The 16349-nt window shown below is 38.8% G+C and overlaps 1 protein-coding gene across 3 annotated transcripts in view; it reads right to left on the bottom strand.

Annotated features, from left to right (window-relative positions):
* The window catches only part of ANGPT1 (angiopoietin 1), a 264363-nt gene that overhangs the window by 83667 nt on the left and 164347 nt on the right, over nucleotides 1-16349 (bottom strand). For 2 of the 3 annotated variants that reach the window (XM_036263927.1, XM_036263929.1), the window contains exon 4: nucleotides 12353-12585. In XM_036263927.1, the coding sequence (XP_036119820.1) occupies nucleotides 12353-12585 (233 nt within the window). The remainder of the gene's footprint in view (nucleotides 1-12352; nucleotides 12586-16349) is intronic. The other variant, XM_036263928.1, reaches the window with a different exon arrangement.

The following is a 16349-nucleotide window of genomic DNA, read 5'->3' on the forward strand; positions in this document are numbered from 1 at the left end:
AATGTGTATTACACTTAAAGCAACTAGAATAAAAACAAATAAAAGTTAAAAATGGATTGGCACACAACCTTTGTTTAATCAAGTAATCATTCATTTTTCACAAAATTTATTTGTGTTGTCCCATGTAGGAAGTTCTGAGTGCTACATGACCTTTGCCATTTGTTCAGAAGGTCGTTTCATTAGCAAAAGTATTTCAGGTGTTTCATGTGTGTTAATTTCTCATGTGATGTTTTCTGGCATGGCTGGAATATATTGATTGTGAACAAAAGATTTCCTATGCATGTGGGAAAGCTTAAAGGGCATCTTTTGTGCCTTATTATGAGACAAATTGATCTCAGCAAGAGCCATTAAAAATGGAATGAAAGTCCTCAGGCAATGCTGTAAATGTAGAAAGTAGTTGCCAAATGCTTTTGAAAACTGACACACACACAAAACACTTCACTTTGAAGTTGTAACTAAAGGCTGACTGTCACCTTAGGTATGGAACTTTGCTTCTGACTCTTGTGGTGAAATACACTTTGTTCTCAACTACTGGCTGGGGTTCTATGTGGAGTTCTGCTCTGAACTCAGGGTGTCTTCCATCATGACAAGTGATACAAAACCAAGCGAAGATATGGAATGACTGATTAAAGTTATAAAACGTGCAAGTTTGTCCAGGCCACCAGGCCAGTTCCCAAGGTGTGCGGTACTTGTCTGCTAAGCAAGCAGAGCTAGGACTAGAACGTAGATGTCTAGATACCTGTTCCTTCTAGACCACCCTGCCCTGCACTCCAGGTGACATATATCATAGCTGCTCCAAGACACTGGTGAGGAGACCATCTCAAACCAAGTCCTGGTTCTAGGGACATGGGCTGCATTCATTACGGCTGAGATTCGGTTTATTTGCGCATTTGTAAGCATGTGCACGAGGCTGAAACAACTGGTTGAACCTTCTGTTAGAACACAATCTCCACTTGAAATTAAACCCAAGGTTCAAATTCACTGTTCTAAAATAACTTACACTGGTTGTGAAAACAGAATGTTCACACCTAAGAGTAATTATAAGTACATGAAAGGACACAGTAAAATTAAAAGATATTTGACTTAACTGGTAGTACATTGAATAATTGAACTTCATCATACACTCACTGGAAAGGTAGGTTATTCTTGGTGGGTCACTTATTGACATGATCTGTCACTGAAGTGGGTCACATCAGAATGTGAACACCTGAGCCAGTAGCAGGAAGAGATTACATTGTATTTAGAATTACAGTCATGATGCTGGTATCTTTAGTTCAAAATAAATGATGGCCTTCCATTGGGAGCCAAAAATGTTTTTAATCAATAGTTTTAAAGTTTCTCTGCAACTGACTTTAGAAAAATCGTATGCTAAAAATCAATATTTTGTTTATATGCATTTAAGCCTAACTATACAGTTGTAACATGTCTCGGGTTTTATTTCTTTCTTTTTTTTTTCCTGCCTTCTTAAAGCCTAAGACATTTCATGAGGCGGTCACTCTACGGTTGATGTGATGCATACGGACTGAATGATGTGAACAAAGTGTTTTCTCCGTCCTTTCCCTCTGAGTAATTATAGGTGCCATCCGGCTCAGCGTAAAGTGCCATAGCTTATCTGGAACAAATGTCCGAAGTCCCATTATATCCCCGGGCTTAGAAAACGTCTGTTGAATTTGACTTGAGTGTGGATGAGTCCAGGAAATGACTTAGTTGATATTCTATTCAAAATATTTTGTGCTTCTCTGCTTTAGACAACCAGGCCGAGGAGGCATATGCGAAGAAGGAACAGAGTTTACTCCCAGTCGTGTTGGAACATCGAGGCAACACTCTTCGGTGTGGCCTTTCGCCCTGGGAACGTCCAGGCCCGGCTGGAGCCAGGAGATATGCCTCTTCGGAAAGTCTCGTTTCTGAAGCTGAAACTCTAATTCCAAAAGCGAATTAACCACAAAATTTCAAATCTCCCCCAAAAGATGTGGTTTAGAAATAGTTCATGGGAGAGGTCAAGGACTATATTATTTTTTATTTTGTTATCATTAGTTTGGCTAGTCACTATTCACACAATTTTTTTTCCCTACAGAAATGACAACTTTTCAAAAGGCAGATAACATGCTCCATCAAAAAGGAGAAATATACCATTTCCAAAAATAAACAGTCACTTTCCCCTAAAGCCACTGGGTTTTATGAAAGGAAGTGCTAGAAAGTGTGGTTCATTTTAAGGGAATTGTAAATGTTTGACGTATAATTTTCTGTCAAGATAAAGCATTTCCCTCATTAAATGTGAACAAATGCTCACAGTTGTGTTCAGCAGATAACTTCCTGGATCTTTCTTTCTCTTTCTACCTAATGCTAAATTATGCCTTACATGTAGTCAACGAAAAACCAAATATTTGACGCAGTCAATGAAAATAGTATTTTCTATTTTTATCAATGTTTATATGAGTGACCTTCAAAAACTTTTAATTTCCTCCCGTTGCTTGTGATGTTTTTAGAGTCATTCTTAACTCAAGGGACCTGCAGGAGGAGTTCCAACTATCTTATCCGTTGACTGAATGATTTACTTCACAAAATCAATAGACACTGCACAGGAGGTAAATTCCTTTCAGATGGCAGAATTATTCTGAGAACAGAGCCAAATGTCTCCTCAGCACTGGGAAGGAAGCAAATGCCTCATTTACCCTTTTCAGAAGGCCAGAGGACAGAAAATAATGGTCAAACGTTCCATGCCACTGCAGTCAGCCTCTGGGAAAGACGCTAAACCAAATCATTCAGATCACTTCAAAATACTAGTGTCAGTCACTATGTGTTTCAGATGATGTGAAAGAAGTTTTAAAAATTAATTTCATGAGACGCTCCTCAGGATTTGAAATTTGAACTTCAGAATAGAGGAAAGGAAGTCTTTGAGCATGCTCATGCCTCGGTACTTATTTTTACGTTTGTTTTAGTCCTCTCTGCTGTGTGTGCCTTCCTCACCAACAACACTGTTGTCTCTCCTTCCATATGCTAGTTTCTGGGGTGTGGGTAGACAACATTTTTTGCTTTTACTTCCTTTTACTCATTCTAGTCTTTGATCTCTGCATGGAGCGTACATTCACCCAAACTCTCCCTAGAGAAGTTCACCCCAGTTCCAAAATTCAGTTCTTAGTCTTTTTTTTTTTTAACCTGACTTTCTGCTTATTTGCACTAAAACAGACCTTTCCTGACAGCATTTTCTACCTGGCATAACACTGCTCACTACTAGTTTTTCCCCCTGATTGTTTTCTTTTTGGTCTATTTTTTATCTGTCCCGTAAAGAACTCCCAATTTTCTGTCTTTGATTTTACATTCTTACTATATTTAAATGGGTTCATAATCCGTCAGTTCTCTGAAACTGTACCTAAACGTTGGGGGGGGGGGCTGCACCAGGTGGGGAAGAGAGGTCGGCGGGTGTTTATCAGATTCTGACACGGATTTCTAACCCAGGGCTTTACACACACGATCAGTGCCTTACTCGTGGCCCAGCCTTTCCGCCTGTCTTCTCTGAGGGCACGCCTATCTATGTATGGCATCCAGGCTTCACTCCTGAATTCCACATTCCTACTCCTCTGCCTTACAGATTCAATTGTCCCCCAGGTACCTCAGTCACCGTGCCCGAAACCAGTGCCCCTTCAACTGGTTTCTTTTCCAGAGCCGGGGACGAACTGCAACCAAGGTACGTGCCCTTAGCGGGAACCGAACCCGGGTCTCTTCGGACCGCAGGCCGACGCTCCAACCGCTGAGCCAAACCGGCCAGGGCACAACTGGTTTCTTTTCACACATTGCTGATTTTAAGGAATGTCATCCACATCCCTTCAGTTATTCAAACCCCAAACTTGGAAGTTATGCTTAACTCTTCTTCTAGTAACTCACTATTTCTTACTGATTCTAATTCTTCTTCGTCACAAATTGCCCGTCCACCTGCCTTTCCACTTGCTTCTACTTAATCCTGACCTCATTTTTTGCTCTCCTCAGAGAGCCTTTTCAGAACTGATGAAACCATCATATCTCTGCCTTTCCTTCACATCATGGTACAGTGGATAAAACCAGACTCTCTGGGCTCAGCGGACAAGCAGAGTGGTAATTAGAAATCACTTGTCAATGTGTTTAGTTTTCTCATCTATCGTATACGGTTAATAATAGCACCTAGCTTATAGACTTGTTACTAGAATTAAACGAGTTAACAGGCAAAGGGCTCAGAAGACTGGCTCGCACTCTCTAAGCGCTTTTGTTAATATTTTAATAATGACATCCATCGGGTCCCTCTGCTTCCAGCTTGTCAGCTTTCCAATACAACCTTCCTACATGGTGACGGGTAATTTTTCTGCAATGCAAATGTCAATAACATTGACTCCCTTTTTGTGTTAAGAGGGGAAAATGCAGCTTCCTTGATCTCCCTCAGTGAACTTTTCTGACTCCGCCTTTCGCTGTTCTCCTGCCTTTGATTCTGAGCTTTAGGCTGTGAACCCCCTCAACGCCCACCCTGCTCCCATAACTTCTGGCAAATATCTATGCTGTTTGAGCTCTGCATAGACTCTGCTTTCTTCATTTTGAAGACGTAGCCATGATCGCCCCAGGAAAGCCACCCTGTCTATGTTTTAATCCCGGGTCAATCTTTTCCAGGCATGTAGCCTTGCGCAAACTACTCAAGTTCCCTGTGAAATTTATAAAATGTATAAAATTAGGCTAAGCGTAGTAGTTTCCTCATACTGCTGTTGTGAGGATAAACTAAATTCATGCACGAAGCTTAAGCAACGGCTGAATCATAATGAACATTGACAAATTCCTTAAAGACGCTGCAGGTGTGGGATTGTGCCCTCACCCGCTGCCTCTGGCGAGATTGAATGTCCCTCCCGTGCGTTTGGCTGGTGCCCTGGCAGCCTGGCCTCACCCCAGGCAAACAGTTACAGAATGTTACTGTGTGTTCACCTGTCTTTCTCCCCACCAAACTCTAGTTTCCTTGTAACCAAAGACTGAATTACATCTTTTCTCTCTTTCCAGTGTTCTGAAGAGCCTGGCATATTACAGGAACTCAGCAAATATTTGTTAAATAAAAATGGATGGATATCCTTATCCCCAGAAGGGACTTTGAAACAGAACATTCATTGTACAACTATTTTTTGAATGAATGGATAACTTTATGAATCACTTCTTGGTATAGCAGGAGTATGTTCCAAGCTGATTTGGACAGTAAGATTATCAACCCCCATCATTTTATGATGGAGCTTAACTACCATTTTCTTCCCTTTTTATGCTTTGTTAGTAATTACATTCGTGGTCACATAATACGATGTTTGCCTTGTGTGTGTTCAACATGTGTGATGACATTTTAATCACCTTTGTACACAGATGACTGGTGAATGTTTGATAGTCATTATTCTCCCACAAAGAAGTCCAAACCTCATTTCCATGCCATTATCAATGTGAACTATTTAATTCCTGCACTAACTGTGACTTGCCAAAAGTATGAAGCAATCAGCTAAGCTTTGACGCTATGGTAACACTGGGGGCAATAGGCAATATTTCTTTAGTGGGTAATGTTTCTAAGAATAAATGTGACCAAATGTTGGCAGTCAAAGTTTAGACAGAAATAAATGTGTTACCCGATGTCTTACAAAGCGGATTCAATTCACTTTGAAATGACTGCCTAAGACACCACTCTTGTCTGTTTGAAACAAGAAGAAGGAGGTTTGGTGAACTGTTTCAGAAAATGTGTATATTAATTATACATAGCTTAAATGTATTTTATGATATAGATTTTTGGTAGGAAAATTTCTGTGAAAATAAACAAAAATACTCCCTCCAAGAAAAGATAGAGTTACAGTTCCTGGCCCCAACACACGTTTAGGGAAAGCATAAACTCCTCGCCAACACTTCCTAGGAATCGTTTTGTCATATAACTTCAGTGAGTTATACCTACTTTAGTACAAAAATAAAAACTACTGCAATTGTTTTAGCCTTTACCGTCATACATCGCTGAATGACAGGGATACATTCTGTGAAATGTGTCCTGTGGGAGATTTCATCATCGTGCAAACATCGTAGAGGGCACCTACACAAGCCTACATGCTACAGCTCACCACATCGAGGCTGTACCTCTGCACAGCATATTACTGCCCTGACCACTGTAGGTGATTGTAACACACTGCTAAGTATTCACGTGTCTAAACCTATCCAAGCATAGAAAAGGTATAGTAAAAATATGGTAGAAAAGCTTTAAATGCTCCACTTGTCCAGGGCGCGTCCCTGCATGGAGCTCGCATGACTGGAGGTTGCTCTGGTGAGTCCGTGAGTGGCGAGCGAACGTGAAGGCTGGGACAGTACAGTATATACTGTGGGCTTATAAACACTGCACACCTAGGCTGTACTACACTGATACAAAGTACTTTTCATTCTTCGATAATAAATTAACCTTTGCTTACTAGAACTTTTTACTTTATAAACTTCTAAATTCTCCTCAATTTTTCAACTCTTGTAGTAACACTTAGCTGAAAACACATTGTACAACTACACAGAAATATTTTCTTTCTTTATGCTCTTATTTTATAAGCTTTTTTCTATGTTTAAAGTGTTTGTTTTTTTAAACTTATAAAAATTTTGTTGTTGTTAAAAACTAAGACACAAGGAGACCTAGGTCTACACGGGGTCCGGATCATCAATGCCATTCGTGTCTTCCACCTCTACCTCTCGTCTCACTGGGAGGCCTTCGGGGCAATAGCATGCACGGGCGTCATCTCCTCTGGAGCACATCCTGAAGGACCTGCCTGAGGCTCTTCTTCAGGAGCTGTCACTCTTTTCAGGATACGTCTACTGGCTTGTTTCATCTTCTCATCACCGATTTGCTTGCAAACAGATAATGTTCCTGAATATTCCTTTCTATTAATAAAAACATTCTGTGTTGGGGTCCATTTTTTTTCAAACTTTTATAGAAGCTTGTTGAGGTTTGCAGAAACTTCCGAAAATCCTTTCCTTGTTCATTTTCTTGGGGTTCTTCTATTTTGTCTCCTGCAGTTTCCTTTTTCTCTTGTGTCTCCTTCAGCCACTGCATTTCTGTTCCAGTTCCTACAACTCCTCATTGGCCCCTTCCTTAGGAACCACCTGCAGGAGGTCCTTGATGTCACCCTCATCCACACCCAGGATAAAGTGTCTGCTGTCTCAGCCACAGCCTTGTTGATCTTTGCAACCTCCTCATCCATGGAAAATCTATTCGAGTCATGAATGAACCTTTTGAATGTCTTCTTCCAGATGCCAATCATATACTCTTTGGTGACATCACCCCAAGCCCAAGCAAAGTTCTTGATGCAGTCATCAATGTAGTAATCCTTTGACATTTGTATCAGTGTCTTCCTCCATTGCATTAATTATCTTTGCAAAGGGTCTCCTTAAAAGTTGCTGTAACTCCTTGACCCATTAGTTGGATCAAAAAGATAATGTGTAGAGGGATAAAAACCACTTGGATATTGGGATAAAGATCCTCAATAAAAGGAAAATGTGCTTATTGTCAACAATAAGCACAATCTTGAAAAGCATGCTATTCTACAACAGCACTTCTTAATTTCGCTCGCAGAGCTATTCAGGAGGACATCTTGGAGGAGGAACTGGGTCACGTTTGACTTCTTATCCTTCTGTAGTAAATTGGCAGTATGTGCTCATTGATATGAGTGAGAGACCTGGGGTTCTCACTATGCCTGATCACAAAGGGTGTCGATTTGTAGCCTGCAACATTGTCCCAGAGCAAGACTATTATCATGTCCTTAAAAGCCTTGAAACCGCCCTGGCCGGTTTGGCTCAGCGGTTAGAGCGTCGGCCTGCGGTCCTGAGAGACCCGGGTTCGGTTCCCGCTATGGGCATGTACCTCGGTTGCAGTTTGTCCCTGGCCCTGGTTGGTCGTGCGGGTGGCAGCCACTCGATGTGTCCCTTTCACATCGATGTTTCCCTCTCTCTCTCTTCCTCTCTCTCCCTCCCACTCTGTCTGTACAAAAAATGGAAAAATGTCCTCGGATGAGGATTAAAAAATAATAATAATAAAAAGCCTTGAAACCTGGTATTGGCTTGGCCTCCTTATGAATAAAAGCCCTTTTATACATCCATTTTTGGAATAGGGAAGTTTCATCCATATTGAATATTTGCTCTGGCAAGTAATTTTCCTCCACAGTCAACTTATCTGGAGTTTCCAAACATTCTTCAGCTGCCTTCACATCAGCACTCGCAGACTCACCACTCACTTGCACATTATGTAATAAATAATGATTCTTGAACAGCTTAATCTACCCAGAGCTAGCAGTAAATTCAATCTCATAGTCAGGTCCAGTCTTCTCTTTCAACAAACTTTGCTTTGGCTGTGATCATCACAGTGTGTACAGAGACACGCTTTTGTGTCTAGTCTTCAATCTCAGTCATTAGAAGTTTCTCCATGTCTGATATATCCTCTTTTGAACTTTTGTGAGTCCCATTGCCTTCAATGAAGTAGATCCTTTGATAGCTTCCAAGACTTTATTTTCTTGTTCTTCAATATTGTAGCTATGGTGGAATAGGACATGCCTGACAGGCGAGCAGTAACCATCACTGATTTTCCACTGGGGTAGTCCTTATTCACTACTAATTTCATTTCTATGTCAGTCACTCAATGTGGCCTCTTACTGGCAACATTAGCTGTGGATCTTTTATGTTTAGAGGTTATGATGAACAAAACAACATGAGATGAAATCAAGCACAAAAGAAAATGATGCATTCAAGAGACTCCATAAACATGAGATGGATGAGGCTGCTGTCAGTGTAACATGACAATTGTTTAGAGCAAACTTTTTTGTATAAGTAAAAACAACAATAAAAAGTATAGTGTAGTAAATACATAAACCAGCAGCATAGTCATTTATTGTCATTATCAAGTATTGTGTAATGTACATAATTGTAAGTTATATACTTTCCATGACCAGCAGCACCATAGGTTTCTTCACACCAGCATCACCACAGACATGAGTATGATGTTGCAATGGCTACAACATCACTAGGCAATAGGAATTTTTCAGCTCCATTATAAACTTTCATATATGTGGTCCATTGTTGACTGAAACATTGTTATGGAGCACATAACTATATTTATCTACTGTTTTTAGATAAGCAGTGTTTATACAAACCTCTTTTAACTGATTACAAATGTATCAGTAACGTATTATGATCCCATTTTAGAGGTAATTAAACTGAGGCTAGCTGGCCGGTGTGGCTCAGTGGTTGAGTGTTGACCCATGCACCATAAACCAAGAGGTCACTGGTTCAATTCCTGGTCAGGGCACATGCCCAGGTTGTGGGCCAAATCCCCAGTGGGGGCATGCAGGAGGCAGCCAATTGATGTTCTTTCTCATTGATGTTTCTATCTCTCTCTCCTTCTCCCTTCCTCTCTCTCTAAAATCAATAAAGAAAAAATATATTTAAAAAAACCTGAGGCTAAAAGAAGGTGCTTGAATGACAACGGTCAGACATTCTGGAGCATTGTACTCAGACATTTTTCATGAAAAAAATTTTACTTATAGCTTAGCAGTTAATAAGTTTATGTTTAATCAAATCTTCTCACTTAGAGGGGAAGGAAGGAACTAAAGTTAGTAAGTCTTTTTGCTTTTATATGTAGTATCTAATTTAATTCTTTCCCTATCACTATGAAGTAGACTAATTTTCCTCACTTTATAAATTATGAAACAGCTTTATAAAAGTTAAATTAGTTGCCAAGGACAGAGAAAACACTAAAAAATCTTCCCTTGCCTTGTATTACATTCAGGCTGTCTCTATAAACAATTGAGTCAAGTTGGAACTAGAGAACCCTTAGGGTCAATTAAAATTTTTGGCTTTTTAGATTAAAACATAGTTCATGATGTTTTTGGAAAAACTTTCAAAAGAATATTCTAAATTTTTAAAATACACATTTTGGAACATTGATGCATTTATTGTAGTATAATGACTTAAGCATACTTATATATTTAAGTTTAAAAATAGAAAATTTACATATAACCTGATAAATAATAAATCCATTTGATAAATAAATTTTTGTTCATAAAAGTAGGAAAAGGTTTTACTTATGTGTTCTAGAATTAGAATGAAATAAAAGTTAATTTTAGTAACTGATATTTAGCCAGTACTATGCTCTTAGTCATTTAAAATTTTAAATTTACCATAACTAAAGACAATGGTGCCAGTGAAAATAAAGATTTACAGACAATTAAAATCTTGGTGGAAACCTTAGTAAAAGGCAATTTCCATTTTTTATGTCTCTTATGAGTCCTTAAATGACCAAATATTTAGTTAGAATACTTAAGTGTGGGATTAAAGAAGAAAAGATTAACAAGAGCAAATAAAGTCTATGACTATGAGAGCACAGAGCCCATTGGAAAATAGGACAATAGGCTTACATTAGAATAGCAAGTCCTGTAGTTAAATCAGAATTTATTTTAGGACTCTATCATTAAAAAGAAAATAAATACTTAGAGGCCTGAAATATTAGATAATTTGTCTCTATTTTTTTTTTTTTTTAATATGTTATATAACAGAATAGGCGCCTACTTTTCTTATACCCTGGGTGCATGTTATGGGTAGCATCTATCGGGAGTGCCATCATAATTGTTCAATAAATGTTTCTCGAATTGAACAGATGTTTGCTTGCCCGATGTTGCATCCAAACTCCAAACCTAGCCAGGAATTTTAATTTTGAAGTCATCCCCCAGCTTCTAAAAGTTTAAAGTCACATTTATTAGACAAATACTCAGAGAAGAAGTGAAATTATGATAAGTAGGCAGACATACGAGCTCTGTGAGAATCACCAGGGCCTGATATTTCTAACATCATGAAAAAAACAGAACTACTTAACTCCATGTGCTTTAAGTCTCAGTATGATAAGAAAAATATGTTTTCAATCTTTCCCCAAATGTATTCAGTTCAATATGAGAATAGATATGTCTCATATTAATACTTAATTTCTAAATACTCATGAGCTCTATTAAAATTCTCTGGCAAAACCTGACCATGCCTTCCTTCCAGTGGACTTTAACTCAGGGTTTTGGCAGGCTCAGAGTCATTAGCAGGTTTTTTCCTTCCCAGTCACATTTCTGAGTACACCCAAACAGAGCTCTGGGAACTCACTGTTTAAAAATATTCTTTACGGAGAATGTGTAGGGTTTGTTTTGACTATCTAAAGGAGATAATACTCAAGGTAATGGAGTATAATAGAGAAATGTGAAAAGTCTTTAAAACAAGATCACTTAATATGGGGCTATCCTCTCCATTCATATCTATACATGAAAGTATGAAATTGAACTAATTTTTCAGAGAGCTCAAGTTCACTGTTGAATTAAAGGCGCCTCCACTTTATGTCTAGTGCATATGCACACTGAACCATGGCACGCGGGGCCACATCAGCCCCTGCTTAATGGCAGTGATAACTCTCAGATGGAGGTGGTGCTCTCTTTCACTCATCACCACTTACCATTCCATCTTCACTCAAGAAAGGCTGCTTAGCAAGCAGAACTGCAGAAGGTGACCTTACGCTCCAAACTGTGAAGAGCTCCTTAAGGCTCAGGAGAGGCTCTGCTTGAAGGGGATAAGGACACACAGAGGCACTGATGCAATGACTGTTGGGTGGATGGATGGACAGACGGAAGAATGTCTTCTAAAGAGACATGGGCCTGCAATATGTCCAATGGTTAAATGGCTCCAGGTATTCTAATGATACTAGAAATTTGTACTTCACGGTCACAAAGACACCCCAGAATAAATATGCTTAGCTGCTCTGGTTAGGTCTTTTCCACACACAACAAGCATCAGTGATAAAGACTTCATAAGGTCTTAATAAAGACTTTTAATAACAACACTTCTTTCCCCCTAATAGTTTTGGGGAACTTCTATATTGCCTTTTCAGGTAACTCTTCCCTCTCCCTCATCCACAAAAGAAATTATTCATATTAGCTTTAAAATGGGAACCCTCCCTGTCACTGTGAACTAAACTCCAACAGTGGCTAGTTTCTGACCTCTATAATTAAGTGTCTAAAACCAAAACACTAACTACTTAGTTGTGAGAGTATCACAAATTTTATCTAAGACTAAAAGGACCGAGAAAGAAGGAACTGGATGATTCTTTTAGAAAGATATTGTGAATTCACAAATCCAGGCTTATGAAAACACGCTCTGAAGTTAAAACTATGAAAATATTGTCAGTGCAAACTTCATAAGATACTGCCAAAAATAAAGTTCTTTTGCTGCTTTTATACAACAATGAATGCAACATAAGTTAGATTGAATATTTACTTGCTCCATATTAAATAAAATATTTACTATCCCAAAGTGAGAAAGAAATTCTTACCACCTTCTTTAGTGAAAAGGTTGACGAGGTTGTGCACTGTGTCCGTCAGCTCCAGCTGCTGCTTCTGAAGGGCACTGTTGTTGGTAGTAGCTCTGTTCAGCTGCTTCCCTAGCTCCTGGATGATATACGTTTGACGAGTAACCAAGCCTTGGAGCGTCTCTTTCTCTTCCTTTAAGGTGTCCAATTCTTCCTTGTGTTTTCCCTCCAATTCTAAGATTTTATGTTCTAATAAACTACAAGGAAATGAAGATACATTTTAGTTTTTAAAATGCCATAAAAAATGGTGATTCCACTAGTTCCTGAGTATGTTTGAAGTTAGAAATTGCAATTAGATATTTCACCATAGAAACATTTTGTGAGAGATTCAGGATATACATGCATGTATATGAAACAGAAGTGACACAGATAAAATGTCAAATGAAGAATTATTAGACCAGTTATTGTCAGAAAAGTTTTTGTTTCCTAAATATAATTTATATCCTGGAGTATATCTTATATCCAGGGTAGCTGACTTGGACCCAAACAAGTACAGTCTGGACATGTAGTTTAACTTTCATTAAGACAATAAGTCTAATAAGAGATTTAAAAAAAAAAAAGAATGAAACAAAATATAGAAACTATTTTTATTTACTGCGCTCCATTCATTTGGGATTCTTAAAACATTAACAGCTATTAAATTCCTCAATTGTTCTGTGGGGTCAGGGAATAGTATTTCAACACAGAAACCTCACAAGCAGAGACTAAGCTATGTAAAATCGCAATGATTAGATTTCTTGGGATTGTTGATACCTGCTCTGCTATCATAACCACTAACTTACTTTATCTCTCAACCTAAGGTTCACAATGAGGCCTAAAACCACCATGAATTCCAAAATCACTGCACACATCCTTCCAAACAGAAAGACCGCAGGCTGGAGGCATGGTCTCAGAACAGGAACTGAGAGGCTTTGCCCAGGGAGATGCAGTCCCCCGCTGAGAACCGTCCTCGCAGGCTCTTCAAAGGACACTCCCCTTGCAGACTGCACATTGAAAATGACAGTGAGTGCAGAAGCACGCTTGGATCCTAGCAACTGACTGGAAATAAAAACCATTTGCCTTTTATTGAGTGTATAATGCACTGGTATTCCTCAGAGGGGAGCCTGATTCCGTCTTCTCAGTTCCGTTTTCAGAAGGCTCTACCAGTTGTTAGTTTACAAGGTGTTATTCAAATGTAACATACCAGACTGGGCACTTAATTTACCTTGGAGAAATAGAACACTGAATCATTTTTATAAGTTTTCATAAAAGGGACACTAGGGAGTGTTTTAAATTTAATACTTAAATAATAAAATAGAGCATGTTTGAAGAGCCGAATTTTCCAACTCGGTGTACTGGAAGACGAGCTGGAATATCTATCTGATTATCTTTCACACAGATTAAGTGTGAAGAGAGCTGCTCATGGGTCTTTCAGGTCTTTGCCAACAAATCTGTCCTCGAAGAGAATGTGACCCAGACCATGGCAGGAAAGCTGCCTGTTGAACCAAGCCTGAGAACACCTGGATGCTGCTGAGTATAAGGCCCTATTAGTTTACGGCACCTTTGGTCCCATGCCCAGATTCCCAGCAGAGAATTTCATACTGAGACCTGGCCAGGGCAGCTCCGTGACTTCGGGCGCTAAGCAAAGCCAGGCCTCTATTTTGAGTCGCTCTGGTTCTATAGGACACCAGCGGTGAGGAGCAGCTCTGCCCTGACGGATCCTAAAGCGAATTCAATGCAGTGACATGGGGGAAATGTGATGATCATTAGTATCTTTTAAAGTTGTTGTTTTTTTTTTTTGAGAAATGAAAAATTTACACAAGGAAGTCAAAGTAAGATGAAAGTATCTCTAAGGAGTAAGTATGATTCAGAGTCTTGTAGTATTTTGTTCTGTGCCAATAACTTGCTGCTAGAGAACTTGGTGGTTAAAACAAACAAACAAACAAACAAACAAACAAACAAACAAAAAACCTTTTTTATTGGTTAAAAAGTCCATCTCACCCACTGGTTAGGTGATTAGTGTACTTATGTGGATGTCAAAGGAGGTTTGGCCTTCAGATCTGAGAATTAACTATAACTGGGGCCATAATTCATTCTCAGCTTACTTTTTAAGTTATTTTCATTTCTCCTAGGACAATGATAAGATACAAGATGCCAATAACATAGAGTCAATTGACTTATAGGAAAATTTTCTGTTAAATTCAGAAGTTATTATATACTACCAAGAAACCTCAAAATTAACTATTAAAATGACAATAGTATAAAGATCAAAATACTATATGATACTACATAAAGATTCTAAATTCGTATTTTGTTCCTGAAATAAGATGAGCATTGGTCTTTCAGTTTTCCTACTCAGTAGGTAACTTGGTTTGGAAAATAACAAGCTATGGTTACAACTTGTATTTATTACTCTCTGAGCACCAATAGTGCTCTCGGCACTATGTAAAATATAAAATGACTCTGTTATTCCCACTCTAAGGATTTATTTTTAGAGAGAAAATCTCAATTAAAATAACAGCAGCTCTAAGAAACTTCAATTTCAGACATAATACTCTAAAACAATTTTGCATCAATGTTTCTCCACTTTCTACTTTAAATGCACTTCTTGTTCACCAAGAGGACATATGAAGATGGTCACTCTCCGAGATGTCAAGAAAGGAGTTTTGTTTTTCAGGATAATTTGGAAAGAGTTACACATAGAAAGTTCATCAAAGTAGTCCTGGTGCCAAAGAAAACAGTTCTGGACACTGATTTGTGAAAGAAAATGCCTGCATTTCCTAAGTAAAAGGCATGTACAATTAGCATGTTGGAAAGAACACCAATTTCCATAATTCACTATACAACCTTTAATGCACAATGACTGCCAGGTATCAAAGAACATCAACATAGCTGTCATCCTCAAACAGATATTCATGTGCACATGGGTGCCATGCAAGTGAGAAGCCTGCTGTGTGTCACAGACATCTCACAGGGCTCGGGATGAAATGTGCACATAAAAGCTGCGCACCAACTCTACCAGCAAGCTGGACACCCGCCACTGTGTTTCCCAAACAGCAGGTCTTCCCACCAGTTATTCATCTCTTCCCGTCATTTTCCCATCTCATTTCATCACTCGGAATCCCTTTAATAACTTTCGTTCTCTAGTAATTCTCTACTAACTTTATTTATTAGGTATATCCTTTATATTTACGATGACTTTTAAATCTCTTCAGGCAAGACTGGTCTCTTCTTGACCCTTCCATTTTCTTTGACACTGCTCATCCCTCCTTTCTGTCTTCTCTTCATAGTTGGCTTCCAAAAACCTACTCCCTTTTCTTTGACACTTCTATCCATTGGTTATTATCTACTTGGGAAGTCAGCCCTTCCCCTTCACTCTTTCCAAACTGGTTTCAATCTAAAACTTTATTGCTAGAAAAATTCATATGCTGTCTCTACTTACTAATTACATTGTTGTAATATACTGTTATAGTGGTGTATTATTTTAAAACTCTATCTCTTTTGATTCTTAAAGCACTATAGTGATATAGACTGAGTAGATATCACAAGCCCCCATTTATGTAAGAATCTAAAAATCTTGTCCAAAACTGTGCTCATATTGCGTGAAAACCAAAATAAAAACCGTGTCTTCTAACTTGCCAAACTGGAAATCTGCCCACAACATCCCAGGGCTGTGAAAACTGGCATCCGATTTAGGGTGCTTAATCTCTCCTGTTTCCACCCACTTGTATTTTATGAGGAGCCAGGGCATCGACTTCACATCCCCTCCTTAGTACTTGCCGCCCTCCATCTGGTTATTCTGGGAGTTTGTCTTTCACGATATTTCAACCTTTCTGTCTTTCCCATGTATAAAAAACAAATGTCTTAGCGAAGCCAAGTTTTTTTTAATCTTAACTGTTATTTTCTTAAGCACACTCTGCCTTACCAGCTCTGTCAGTAAATTTTATTTTCTCACTCAGTATATTGATCATATCCTATTTTG

The sequence above is a fragment of the Molossus molossus genome, unplaced genomic scaffold (assembly GCF_014108415.1).
Source record: "Molossus molossus isolate mMolMol1 unplaced genomic scaffold, mMolMol1.p scaffold_m16_p_16, whole genome shotgun sequence".
Classification (NCBI taxonomy): domain Eukaryota; kingdom Metazoa; phylum Chordata; class Mammalia; order Chiroptera; family Molossidae; genus Molossus; species Molossus molossus.